At 39.5% G+C, this 14,459-nt stretch overlaps 1 protein-coding gene across 2 annotated transcripts in view; it reads left to right on the top strand.

The window, feature by feature from the left end:
• Window positions 1-5,720: 5,720 nt before the first annotated feature.
• The window catches only part of COMMD1 (copper metabolism domain containing 1), a 192,435-nt gene continuing 183,696 nt past the window's right edge, over window positions 5,721-14,459 (top strand). The window contains exon 1 of one of the 2 annotated variants that reach the window (XM_040463324.1): window positions 5,721-6,071. In XM_040463324.1, the coding sequence (XP_040319258.1) occupies window positions 5,736-6,071 (336 nt within the window). In that variant the 5' untranslated portion in view covers window positions 5,721-5,735. The remainder of the gene's footprint in view (window positions 6,072-14,459) is intronic. The other variant, XM_040463323.1, reaches the window with a different exon arrangement.

The raw sequence follows: 14,459 nt of genomic DNA, 5'->3' as shown, positions 1-14,459 counted from the left end.
ATACAAGGATAGAATATAGTTTTTATTTTTATTTAATTTTTTAAGTTTATTTATTTGAGAGAGAGAGAAAGAGCACGAGGGAGGCAGAGAGAGAGAGGGAGAGAGAGAATCCCAAGAGGCTCCTCACTGTCAGCACAGAGGCTGATGCAGGGCTTGGTCTCATGAACCATGAGATCATGATCTGAGATGAAATCAAGAGTTGGTAGCTCAACCAACTGAGCCAACCAGGTCCCCCAGAATACAGTTTTTAAAAATGATACCATGAGGATACAATCAGTAAAATATAGAATGTGAGAAACTCTTCAGGAAAAATGACCTGCAAATAAATTGCAAGAAAAGAAAGTAACCATGAAGATGGAAGGGGAATGTATAGATTAAAAGGGACTTCAGATAAATAAAGAAGGGGGCACAAGGATGGCTCAGTCAGGGGAGTGTGTGGCACTTGATCTGGGGGTTCTGGGTTCGAGCTGCGTGTTGGGTGCAATGAATGCTTAAATAAGTAAATAAACTTAAAAAATTAAAAATATGATACAAGCAATATGGCTTAGTAAAATAGGGCTTAACCATGGTCTCAGTAACAAACTAGTGCAAAGGAGAAGAAAACTAATTGTTGCTTGCTGGCTAGTCAATACTTAAATACTCAGACAGTTAAAAAATATGAAGTTTGTGAGACAGAAGTTTGAACATGGATTTATATTTAACAACTAAGAAAGTTATATTCTTATGTGGAATAACTGTGGTTTTTTTAAGTGTCTCTTTTAGAGAAGCATAATGAAATATTTACCAATAAAGAGTTATATCTGGGATTTTTCAAAATAGTAAGGGGGAAGTAAATGAGAATAGAGTTGGAACAAGATAGGCAATGTGTTGGTATTTGTTGAAATGGTGATGGGGACATGATGGGAACCATTTGTGAGGTCGGGCTCTGTGCTGGGAGCTCAGATCTCGGAGCCTGGAGCCTGCTTTGGATTCTGTGTCTTCCTCTTTCTCTGCCCCTCCCCTCCCTTGCTCTCCCTCTCCTTCAAAAATAATAAATAAACATTAAAAAAATAAAAAGAGAGAGAGAGAGAGAGGGAGAATGAGAATCCCGAGCAAGCTCCATGCTGTCAGTGCAGAGCCTGATGTGGGGCCCAGACTTACAAACTGTGAGATCATGACCTGAGCCCAAATCAAGAGTCAGACACTTAACTGACTGAGCCACCCAGACACTCCTGAATTAAAATATTTCAAAATGCAGAATGAGAGTTTTATTCTGTGGCAATCTCATTCCAAATGCTTGCTATGATAGTTATTTTGATTCACACAACTCATTTAAATTTTTTTCTTTTATTTTTTATTTGAGAGAGAGAGAGCATGAGCAGGGGAGAGGGGCAGAAGGAAAGAGAGAGAATCTCAAGAAGGCTCAATGCTCAGTGTGGAGCCTGATCCCACCACCCTGGGATCATGACCTGAGCCAAAACCAAGAGTTGTATGAGCAATCAACTGAGACACCCAGGTGCCCCCAAACTAACTTATTTATTTATTTATTTATTTATTTATTTATTTATTTATTTGAGAGAGAGAGAGAGAGAGAGAGAGAGAGGCCAGTAGGGGATAGGGGCAGTGAGAGAGAGAGAGGGAATCTTAAGCAGGTTCCATTCACAGTATGGATCCCATGACCCTGGGATCATGACCTGAGTAAAATCAAGAATCAGACACTCAACTGACTGAACCACCCAGGTGCCACTTGATTCATAAAGCTCATTGAAGGATATAAGGACAAACAAGCTATGTGGAGGATTAGCACATGAATAAATTGAGCCCCTGTATGCTCCAGACCATCATCTACAACTCAATCACCTAAATCAGAAACCGGGAATCATTCCTTTCATTTTTTCCTCTCTTCCCTCATCCAAAGCCTACAAATTTTACCTTCTTTGAATCAAGAATCTTTCTTATATTCTCTATCCTAAGTGTCACTGCCTTAGATCAGACCCATATCAACATCTATTTGCTTACTATGATACTGTAGCCTTGGCCTTCCTTGCTCCTTCAATTTATTTGCCACACTGCCACATAGAGGAATCTTTTAAAAATGCAAATCTGGGGATGCTTGGGTGACTTAGTGGGTTGAGTGTCTGACTCTTGACCTCAGCTCAGGTCATGATCTCATGGTTTGTGAGTTCGAGTCTGTGTTGGGCTCTGTGCTGACAGCATGGAGCCTGCTTGGAATTCTGTCTCTCTCAAAAATAAATAAATAAACATTAAAAAAAAAAAAACCCAGCAAATCTAATCTTCCTATTACTCCTTTGCTTACAACTGTTCAGTTATCCTCAATGACCAAGTATAAAAGTCAGCATTATGTGTAAACTTTCCATCTCTGTGACACAGGCTGTTTATCTTTCCAGATTTATTACCATAGGTTCCTCATTCTACTCTTGTTACTCTAGAAGAGGAAAAATATCTTTTTCCTTCTGCCCTTCTAGCTCCTTGGCTGGGGTTCTGTAACAAAAGATAGATTAACAAGAGAAAAGCATACACATTTATTTAATATGTTTCATGTGGCATGGAAACTTGATAAGGAAATGAAGACCTGAAGAAGTGGTTAAACCTGAGTATTTTTTTTTAATTTTTTTTTTTTAACGTTTACTTATTTTTGAGACAGAGAGACACAGCATGAACGGGGGAGGGGCAGAGAGAGAGGGAGACACAGAATTGGAAGCAGGGTCCAGGCTCTGAGCAGGCTCTGCGAGATCGTGACCTGAGCTGAAGTCGGACACTTAACCAACTGAGCCACCCAGGCGCCCCAAACCTGAGTATTTTTATGCTAGATTTGATGAAGAATGGAAAGTTGTGGGGAAAAATGTGATACGACAAAAAGGTATGAGCTAAGGGTTGTAAACTGGGAAAACTCAGCAAACCTGTTTGTTCAGAGTCCCCTTGGCATCCCTCCATCTTTGGAGATAATAATACTCTGGGTATAGAGAGGGCAACTCTCACATGAGAGTCTTCTGACCTGCTTCACAAGAGAAGGGGGGAGATCAGGGAGTCCTTCCTGTACCTGTTATTTCCAAGTTTTGTTTCTCACGTTTCTTCAAATATTCAATATGCCAAAGTTCCATATTTTGGGGTAGAATATCTTGAACCCTATTGTTGCACTATGGGGTTCATAGTGTACCTCAAAACACCACTCTGTTTCATGTCTCCATACATAGGAACATGCTGTTTCCCCTGCAACATGTCTGGCTTTTTGTTGGTTTGCAGCCTTTGGAGCTTCCTGGGTGAAATCTCAGACCAGGTCCCATACATGGAGGGCAGGAGAGACTGAATAAAAAGGCAGACCACTCAAAACTGGTAGGTGGCAGTTTTAATAAGCAAGGGAACTTACTTATGAGGCTTGTCTTGGATGACTGCAAGATAAGCAGATCTCTGCATGAATAATTTAAAGTTTATATAGAGGCCTTAATTGGGCTCAGTCACATATACCATCTAGATGGTCTGAACAACACCTTACTCTCTACAGACTGTCCTTGGAATAGCTCCCCCTGTGGGAACTGGCAGAATGTACATTCCAAGGACAGGGGAGTGGGTGAGGAGACTCTCATATTCCAGGTCCAGCTCATGGGTCAACTAGTATCATGTCCTCTTGATTAGCTCCTTTAACACTATTCACCATTAAGCCATTCCTTGATCTACACAAGCTGAGTTAATCAATCTTCTTTTTTCTACTACCAAATCTGATAGTTACTTCTAGGTACTGAGTAGTAGCAACCCTTAGTTCATTGTATTTTAATCATTTGTTTAAGTAGAGGGGTAAAAAAATAATTTTCCCTTTATTATTGTAAGTTCTTATCTGGGACCCCTAAAACAAAAGACAGATTAATGAGAAAAACAAAACAAGTTTATTGACATGTATCCATAATGTATACATGTGAGATACCCAGGGAAAAATGAGTAACTCAAAGTGATGGCTTAGAACTCCAATTTATATACCATCTTCAACTAAAGACAAAAGAAAGAAAGTTGTAAGGAAGGCCTGTTATGGGGAGATGTCCAGGAAAAGCACGGGAAAGAAGAGTAAGATTTGTTAGCCAGTTTTAATTCCATGCCTTCTTCATTAGTAAAGCCTACAGTTGTCTCCTGCAATTAACTTTTGTCTTTCCTGGTAGACAGAGGTGGGACACCTTTGAAAATTTACATCCTGCTTTTAGGCAAATAGGGCCAGAAGCTTTTCTTATATCTGTTTCTTCTCACTGCCTTTAGCTCAAAATAATCCTTATGCCAAAATGGCATATTTTAGGGTGGCATATTCTGCTCCCCTTCATTTATATATCATCTTCCCTTACCCGAATGTAAGATTTTAGGATACAGACATTCATTTTTGTATCCCCTAAAGCCTAGCAGAACGACTGGCACAAAACTCTCCACTAATAGCTGTTGAGTGGCTGGCTGATTGGAGAGTGAATGGTAATTAAAGTAGAATTTGAAAAGGTGGAGTAGAGACAGAGAACAGGAAGAGTTTATTGCAAAACTTTGGGGCCCTCGTGTTTGCCCTTTATTTCAGTCCACATTTCTTATTTTAACATTTTTAGAGATGGAAAATCTTTAAAAAAACACCTATTTCTTGCCTGAGATCAAAAGTCTGTGAGCCATAAAAGGAGTAGTGTAAGAGGAGAAGTGACCAGTTGCTTAATGGAACTTAGAATGTAAACCTATTTGGTCATAATGAAAAGGAAACCTGTTTTCTGGGAAGGCTGTCTTAGGTTTTCATATTTTCCATTTGAGCCAGGGCTTCAGAGTCTTTTCTTTTGCTGTTGCCTTGCCTTAGGCATTTCTTTCTTCTTTCTTTCTTTCTTTCTTTCTTTCTTTCTTTCTTTCTTTCTTTCTTTCTTTCTTTCTTCTTTCTTTCTTTCTTTCTTTCTTTCTTTCTTTCTTTCTTTCTCCTTTCTTTCTTCTTTCTTTCTTCTTTCTTTCTTTCTTTCTTTCTTTCTTTCTTTCTTTCTTTCTTTCTTTCAGAGAGAACAAGCGGGGGAGAGGGGCAGAGGTGGAGAGCAAGAGCGAGGGAGAGGGAGAGAATCTTAAGCAGGCTCCATGCTTGGCGTGGCGTCATATCCGGGGCTCAATCCAATGAACCTGGGATCATGACCTGAGCTGAAATCGAGTTCAGGGTGCTCAACTGACTGAGCCACCCAGGTGCCCCTCACTTAACATGTTTTTATGATTCATGCATGTTGTAGCATGTATCAGTACCTCATTCCTTCTCATGGGTGAATAATATATTGGTTTTTTGAAACTATATGGGTACAAAATTATATAACCTATGCATTTCATTTCAGGATTGTAAAGAAGGTGTTAACAGAATGTTATAAAAACGAGCATCGGAGCTGAGCCGCTGATCTAGCTGGAAACACAAGACACACGCATATATATAAAGGCAAATAATCCTAGAAAACACATTATATTATTAGGCGTTAGTTAAATTTTCTTGGACAAAAGGTGGACAGGTAATGATCAGGCAGAGATTACATCTGAGTGATAGATCCTATTCAGTTAGTGGATTGGCAAGGCCTGGGATGAGATGCGGCCTTTCCAAAGTTAAACTACCACCTTCATTCATAGAATAGTTCCCCATGTCAGGTGGTCTTCACCCAGTGATCTTTCCTTTCAGTAGGCCCTGGAGTAATGAAGGGAATCAGCGGAAGTAAAGTGATTCTTCTGGAACTTTATGGATAGCTCCACGGTGGCAGCCCTAGGCGATGGGTTTTGCAGAGCAAATGTGTTGGCTACCAATACCAACCGCTGGCGGAATTTCGCCCCCATTCGTCCCGCGCGCCTTTGCCCAGGCTATTTCGGCCCATCCCGGGTGCCGTAGCGAGGCTGCGCTCAGCTGCTGGGGGGCGGGGCTGCAGCTGACCATGGCGGGCGAGCTTGAGGGTTCCAAACCTCTGAGCGGGTTGCTGAGCGGCCTGGCCCAGGAAGCTTTCCACGGGCATCAAGGCATCACAGAAGAGCTGCTGCGGAGCCAGCTCTATCCAGACGTGTCACTGGAGGAGTTCCGCCCCTTTCTGGCTAAGATGAGAGGGATTCTTAAGGTATCGATCCTCCCTGCCGCGGCCACGGAACCCAGCTCCTTCCCTTCCATCCTCAGATTGGTTCCCCAGAAGCTGAAAAGGCTTTCCTTCTGACACCTCCACTCCGTGGGCTCTACGTTATGTTCCTTCAGATCCGAGGCGCTTGCCCTGTCGCCCCTTCTCACTTTCTTAGGGGTGACCCTTTTCTGCTCAAGCTCCCAGCCTCGCAGCAGTGTTCGTGGTCCGAAGAGGACGCTGGGTTTTTCCCTCAACTTTTCCTCTGTAGTTGTGTGGGCAACAATTTCGAGTTGCCTCGGCTGCTCTGTGCGCTCCAGATTAAAATTAAAAATTAAAGAACTGCTAAATCAGCTTTCCCGGGTTGTGGAAGTGGGGAGTGTTTAAGTGAGCCACTGTATGCTGGGATAGGGGGTGGATTGGCTGGAGCGAACCCCTGTGAACTAGTTCACTGTATGGTTAAGAGAGCACATTGACCAGCTTGAAGTCAAAGTGTAAGTCAACCTGTCCGATAGAAATATAATGAAAGCTAAATATATAATTTAAAAATTTCTAAAAGCAACATTAAAAAAGTAAAAAGAAACAGATGAAATCAATTTTATTTCATTTGACTCAGTATATCCATAGTATGATCTTTTTGTGTAATCGATATACAAAATGTTAATATGGTATTTTATTTTTTCACCAAGTCTTTGAAATATTGTGTGTATTTTACACTGAAAGCACATATCAATTAGTACTACCCAGATTTCAAGCGACCAGTGGTTACATATAGCCACTATATTGAACAACACTGGTTTAGACTGAGAACTAGTCATAGGAATGAATCCAGTGCCAAAATATACTCGAGAGATAGGCAATAAAAATGATTTTAGATTTTTGTGGGCTTCCTATGTGTTAGGAACTGTCCTATGTGGACACTCATTTTAAAGAATAGGAAACAGGCTCAGGGAGTCTAAGTCTAGTTGGTCTAAAATCGCACTTTGATTAAAGGCAATGTTGAAATTTCAGCTGTTTTTGCATTAGTTTGTTTCAAAACTGCTTTGGCTTTAAAAAGGCAGTTGTGTTTTTCTTTTTTTAACTGCTTTTGCGTATAGGATTTGAATCCAGAAAAAAAAAAAAAACCAAAGCAATTATTTCACAAAAAGTACACACATCGTCGCATGGAAATATTAGGAGTGATATCTCAGGTGTGATCCTAGACCTTCTGAGTAATTTTGTTTATTTTATTTTATTTATTAAAATTTTTTAAATGTTTATTTTTATTTTTGAGGGGGGAGAGAATGAGAGTGGGGGAGGGGCAGAAAACGTGGGAGACACAGAATCCAAAGCAGGCTCCAGGCTCTGAGCTGTTAGTACAGAGCCTAATGTGGGGTTTGAACTCTCCAACCAAGAGATCATGACCTGAGCCAAAGTCTGATGCTCAACCAACTGAGCCACCCAGGCGCCCCTACTTTATTTTTTAAACATTTATTTATTTGTGTGAATGGGGGAGGCGCAGAGAGAGAGGGGGACACAGAATCCTCAGCAGGCTCCAGGCTCTGAGCTGTCAGCACAGAGCCTGACTCAAGGCTCCATCTCGGGAGCGGTGAGATCATGACCTGAGCTGAAGTCAGATGCCCAACAGACTGAGCCACCTAGGCTTCCCGTATTTTATTTTTAAAAATGTTTTATTTTATTATTTTTTAAACATTTATTTATTGTTGAGAGACAGAGCGCCAGCAGGGGAGGTGCAGAGAGAGAGGGACACAGAATCCAAAGCGAGCTCCAGACTGTGAGCTGCCAGCACAGAGAGAGCTTGATGTGGGGCTTGAACCCAAGAATTGTGAGATCATGATCTGAGCACAAGTCTGATGCTTAATTGACTGAGCCACCCAGGCGCCCCTAAAGATTTTATTTTTAAGTCATCTCCACACCCAATGTGGGGCTTGAACTCACAGCCTTAGATCAAGAGCTGCATGCTCTACTGACTAAGCCAGCCAGGAACCCCTATTCTGAGTAATTTTAGTTGATAACATAAACACTAATGAATGCCTTTTATTTGTATCAAATCTTATTCTCCGAGTGGGCAGAAAAGGTTTCCTAGAGAATTTGACTTCTTACCTGGGTTTTTGAGGTGTTTGCTAGGCCTGTGGGGGGGATGAAGATGACTGACTGTGGGCCAGGAAGTAAGAACAGCCTGTGTGTAGCCAGTGTCTTAGGAGCTCCAAACATTGGGGGTGCTGGTCTTTGGGTGGACAATATTTTGTATATGTGCTGCCGAAGCGAGCCCTGGGTGGACAATATTTTGATTCTTTTGTTTGATTATGAGATACAAATTGCAGGATACCCAGAGAAGACACTGCCTAGAAACTGTCTTCCTTGTTTTCATGTAAATATATTGCTGAATAATATCCAGGTATTGCTCTCTCTCCTTTCAGTCCTCTGCCTGACGATGGAATACTTCAGTTTTCTGAGTAATTCTGGGCCGAAGAGCTAGCACGGTTCACTTAGTGGTGGGAGTAGTACAAGATTTGCCTTTGCTTTGCAACACAGCCTCGGTATAACTGATTGAGATAACCAGGGGAAAAGCATTTGATTGTTTGACTTAGGACTGAAACTATATGACATCTAGTTCTAGGTGACATCTAGTTCCAATATTCATTTACCTTTTCAAGCAACACTGAGGTATAAACATCTCTCTAATTCTTAGGAAAACAAACCAAACAAGATTTTTATTTTTATTATTTATTTATTTATTTTATTAAATGATTATTTATTTTGAGAGAGAGAGAGTGCACAAATTGGGGAGGGGCAGAGAGAGAGGGAGAGAGAATCCCAAACAGGCTCTGTGTTGTCAGCACAGAGCCAGATGCGGGGCTTGGTCCCAAGAACCATAAGATCATGACCTGAGCTGAAATCAAGACTGGGACGCTTAACCAACTGAACCACCCAGGAGTCCTGCAAACAAGATTTTTAAACAAAAGGCTTTGAGCATGACCTTCTGCAATAAAAGAGAATGTACACAAACAGTCATGATGCAAGGATGCTGTAGTATTTGGAAATAGGGGACTGAGTAAACTGTGGACAGAAAGGTGTATTACAGGTTTCTTGGAGATGCCATTTTTGCTGCTCTTGAATAAAGTGTAGAATAGAGACTGAAGTGAGGGGCAGCATATAGGGCATTCTAGGCATTCTAGGAGAATGTAGAGCAGGGTCAGGAAATGGTAAATAGTCCAATTTGACCATAGCATAGTGGTACCCAATATGGAGTATTGGTGGAGGAGCCAAGAAAAAAAATGAAGCAACCTTTTATTTCTTTATTCCTGTTAATCTTAATTCCTGCTCTTAAGCAAGGCATACTTTTTTTTTTTTTTACTGTGGCAGAATAGTTATGAAATTTATCATCTTAACCATTTTAAAGTGTACAGTTCAGCGGTATTAAATACATTTAGAATGTTGTGCATCCATCGCCACCATCCATATCTGTAACTCTTTTCATCTTGTAAAACTGGAATTCTATAGCCATTAAACAATAACTCTCCATAACCACCCTCCCCCCCCCCCCCAAGTCTCTGGCAACCAGCATTCTGCTCTGTATTTCTATGATTTTGACTACTCTGAGTATCTCGTGTAAGTAGAATCATACAGTATTTGTCTTTTTTGTGGCTGACTTAATGTTGCTCAGCATAATGTCATCAAGGTTCATGTTGTTGCATATGGCAGGATTTCCTTCCTTTTAAAGGCTGAATAATATTCCATTGTACGTGTATATCACGCTTGCTTTATCCATTCATGTCCTTGGACACTTGGGGTGCTTCCATATTTTAACTATTGTGAATTATGCTGTTGTGAACACAGGAGTGCAGATATTTCTTTGAGACCCTGCTTTCAATTCTTTGGGATATATAGCCAGAGGTGGAATTGCTGGATAATATGGTAATTCTATATGTAATTTTTCTTTTTTTACAGTGGCTGTACCACTTTACATTCCCACCAACAGTACATAAGAGTTCTTTCTGATTTCTTTATATCCTTGCCAACACTTGATAGTTTATCGTTTTTGTTTTTGTTTTGTGATGCTAGCCATCCTAATGAGTTTGAAGTGGTCAAGGTATACATTTTTACATGTAGATAACAGTAGAAGTCAAAACATTTTTTTCTTTTGTCTTTGATTGAAACTCCACAGCGTTTCAGCTGTCTTGAATTCAACATGCAGGTTAGAAGAGCATGCAGGCTAGAAGAGCAGAGAGGAAAATACTAAAAAAAATGCAGGAGTCTAAGCAAAGAGAAACAAACTGAGGATAAAAGTGAGTAGTACCTCATCCCATTTGGTGCCTTAGCTTTCAGTCATCTATAGAGAATCCAGTTCTGTGAAGAAAGTGAAAATGAAGAGGGACAACAGAGGTTGGAGGAAAGAAAGGAAAGGATGCATAACTCCCTGCACGGTATAGGCAGCGGGTATACATGTTAGACTCCTTATTGCCAGCTGCCTGCATTCATTTATAGGCTGTTTCAGATAACCTGAGCTGCACTCTTTCCCTTTAACCTTCACACTGTGCCCAGATGTAATGCAGTGATTGCTGGCATTTGTAGTGGTCTCTGTTTTCCACTTGGATGGAGCTTTCCTACCCTACGTGGCTGGGACATCGATCCTCTTGAGCATTACCTATTGCTCACAAAAGGGCAAACCTTCCTTCTGCTTATACATATATGAAGCTGGCCATTCATTTGCTCTAGCTTTATTTATGGTAGCTTCTGAGGAGCAGTGAAACCAGTGAATTGAGAGTGGTGTGTTTAATTAGGGAGATGACATTGTGTATAAATACTCTGCCATTTTAACCTATTTTTTGGTTTATATTTATAATTCAGTTTCTTCTAGATATGTATTTGCATATTCTCTATTTCTTGCTTCTGCTGTTAACCTTGCAGGGATGCTCCTTGTTCTAGTTTACTGGAATTCTGGAGGAAGATCTTAACTGAAGCTAGATCACTTTTTGTATACTCATGTTCTGTGTTCACTACTGCCCTCTGTTGGTGATAATTTTGTGTTCCCTCACTGAAATTTCATACTAAACAAAAAACAAATTTTATTAAATTTTTATCTTAATTCCAGTGTAGTTCACATGCAGTGTTACATATTAGTTTCAGGCGTGCAGTATAGTGATTCATCATTTCCATATATTACCCAGTGCTCATCATGACAAGTGCATTCCTTAATCCCCATCACCTATTTCACCCATTCCCCACCTGCCTCCCTTCTGGTAACCATCAGTTTGTTCTTTATAGTTAAGAGTCTGTTTCTTGGTTTGTCTCTCTCTTTTTCTTTGCTCATTTGTTTTGTTTCTTAAATTCCACGTATGAGTGAAATCATGTGGTATTTGTCTTTCTCTGACTGACTTATTTTGCTTGGCATTATACTCTCTAGCTTCATCCAAACAAAAATTTTTAATGAGAATTCTGTTGGGTTTTATCTATTGTTGACATACTCCTATACAACAAAAGTCAAGTTACAGTCAAAAGTTAACTTATCTATTTCTCTTTTCTTCTATGATTTGAATTTAAAAATATGTTTAGGTCTTTTTTTCTTTTTTTTTTTAAGTAGACTCTATGCCCATCCTGGGGCTTGAACTCCGTCTTGAGATCAAGAGTTACATGCTCTGCAGATTGAACCAGCCAGGCACACAGGTTTAGATCCTATTTTAGAAGTCTTGAAATGCAAGCAATAGCTTATTGATTAATAGCTACCAGTGATCCTTTTCCCCTTGCCAAGGTTTATTGAGATGTAATTGACAAGTAAGCCAGTGATGCTTTTAAAGCATGCATTGTATCTCCTTAGTTTCTGGCTTTCAGCCATTCCAAATTCATGGCTTCACATCAAACTTAAAATCCAGTCCTTTTACTGTTGTCCATAAGTCTTTATGATCTCTCGGTATCTGTTTCTCTGATCACATTTTCTCATTTCCAGCCACACTAGTCTTCTTGTCTTTATTTAAACATGCCAGGTGCTTTCTGACTCTTCAGGGCCTTTGCAGTTGTTCCTCCATATGCCTGTAATAATCTTCTGCCAGATATTCATATGGATTGTTCATTTGCTTCATTCATTCTCTACTTAAAAGTGCTGTTCTGTGAGGTCTTCCCTGACTTATCCAAAGAGTCTCACCTTTCCTCCCCTACTCTTTTTACGCTGCTTTACTTTTCTTCATACTCAGTACTACCTGAAATTATATTATGTACGTATTAGCTTATTTGTTGACTTCCCTGTTGGAATGTAAGCATTAAGAGGGCAGGACTTCATTATTTTTAGCTTTTTATTCCTAACTTCTAATACTGTTTCTAGCATGTAGTAGTAAAAATCTGTAGACTAAGTGAATGAGTGGCTAGTGCTTAAATATGGAGATTGCCATTAAAAAGATAAGCATGAGAGAAACCTACACATTCATCTATATGGGGAGAGCTGGAAGGTATCATATTCTAAGCCAGGGGTCAGCAAACTATGGCCCATGGGATGAATCTGGCCTGCAGCCATTTTTATTTTTTAAAGTTACTTTATTATTTTTATTTTTTTAAGTTTATTAATTTATTTTGAGAGAGAGAGCATGGGAGGGGGCAGAGAGAGAGGGAGAGAGAATCCCAAGCAAGCTCTGCACTGCCAGCCTGGAGCCCAATGTGGGGCTTGATCCCAAGAACTGGGAGATCATGACCTGTGCTAAAATCCAGAGCCGGATGCTTAACCGACTGAGCCACCCAAGCTCAAGATTTTATTTTTAAGTAGTCTTTATTCTCAATGCTGGATTTGAACCCACAACCTGAGATCAAGAGTCTCATGTTATATTGATTGAGCCAGCCAGGTGACCCCACTGCCATTTTTGTCGCATGCTTATTTATTTACATTTTGTCTTTAGCAATTTGCATTATTACAATAACAGTTGAGTGGTTGTGACAGAGATACGGCCTTAAAAAACCTAAAATATTTACTATCTGAACCTTTACAGAAAAAATGTGCTGATTTCTGTCTCAAACATCTATTCTTAAACTCCTGTTTTTTTAATTTATTTTTTTATTTTTAAAAAAATTTCAAGTAGGCTCTGTGCCCAGTGTGGGCCCATTGTGGGGCTTGAACTCACAACCCTGAGATCAAGATCTGAGCTGAGAGCAGGACTTGGATGCTTAACCAACTGAGCCACCCAGGTTACCCTTAAACTCTTGTTTAATATTTGGAAACAATATACTATATAAAAACATTTTTTTTAATGTTTATTTATTTTTGGGAGAGGGAGAGAGTGTGAACAGGGTAGGGGCAGAGAGAGAGAGGGAGACACAGAATCCGAAGCAGGGTCTAGGCTTTGAGCTCTCAGCACAGAGCCCAATGCGGGGCTCGAACTCACGAACCAGGAGATCATGACCTGAGCTGAAGTCGGTGGCTTAAGTGACTGAGCCATCCAGGCACCCTGAAACAATATACTATATAAATTATGTTTAGAAGTTGGTTACTTGATAAAAAATCTGGAAGCTGGAAATAGGGATTATTTTGTGTTCTGTCCTCTTGGGGAACTTTACTTCTTGTTCTTTAGGTTCATGAGGTCTGTGGTAAATAAGAAATGAGCCTTAATGTTCCCGTGGTACTAAGTGTGTGTTCTTCATAAGACATAGAATTTGAATTTGGATTTTTTTTTATATTCAGAGTATGTGAAATTTATGTGTTTATTAATGTAATATAAGATAATATAAAACATATGTTATGAGCCTGCAAATCAAGTAAAAACTATCAACGTGAAAACCGGTTTAAACTTACATTGGAAAATAACTTATAGATAATATAATATTAAGACTTGAAGAGCAGCTGGGTGGCTCAGTTGAAAGAGCATGAGACTTTTGGTCCTGGGGTTTAAGTTTGAGTCCTATGTTGGGTGTAGAGGTTACTTAAAAAAATGAAATATTTAAGGGGTACCTGGCTGGCTCAGTTGGAAGAACATGCGACTCTGGTCTCGAGGTTGTGAGTTCAAGCCCCATGTTGGTATAGAGATTACTAAAAATAAATAAATAAATAAACTTAAAAAAAAAGATGTATAATAGTAAAAAGCTATACAAATATTTCTATTTTATATATTTCTATTTTAAATCCCTGGCTCTGTTTCTCTTTTTGAAGCCGTAAAAATTTATAATTTGTTTGAGAATTAGATTGACTGGAAAGAAAGGACCTGTGGTAATACAGGTTTTGTATATCATGTAATTCATGTGTATCATCTGAAGTGCTCGGTTTAATTTTTTGTTTTTTGTTGAGCTACCTGTATGTTTTCCCTTATTAATTTTATTATAAATATTTATATTTATATTTATATTTATATTTATATATTTAAATATATTTAAATATATTAAATATACTTAAATATATTTATAATATATTTAATAATA

This window comes from Herpailurus yagouaroundi, unplaced genomic scaffold, assembly GCF_014898765.1.
Source record: "Herpailurus yagouaroundi ecotype Mexico unplaced genomic scaffold, PumYag 391, whole genome shotgun sequence".
NCBI classification, from domain to species: Eukaryota; Metazoa; Chordata; class Mammalia; order Carnivora; family Felidae; genus Herpailurus; species Herpailurus yagouaroundi.
The sequence above is the reverse complement of the archived record's forward strand: the minus strand, read 5'-3'. Positions and strand labels throughout refer to the sequence as shown.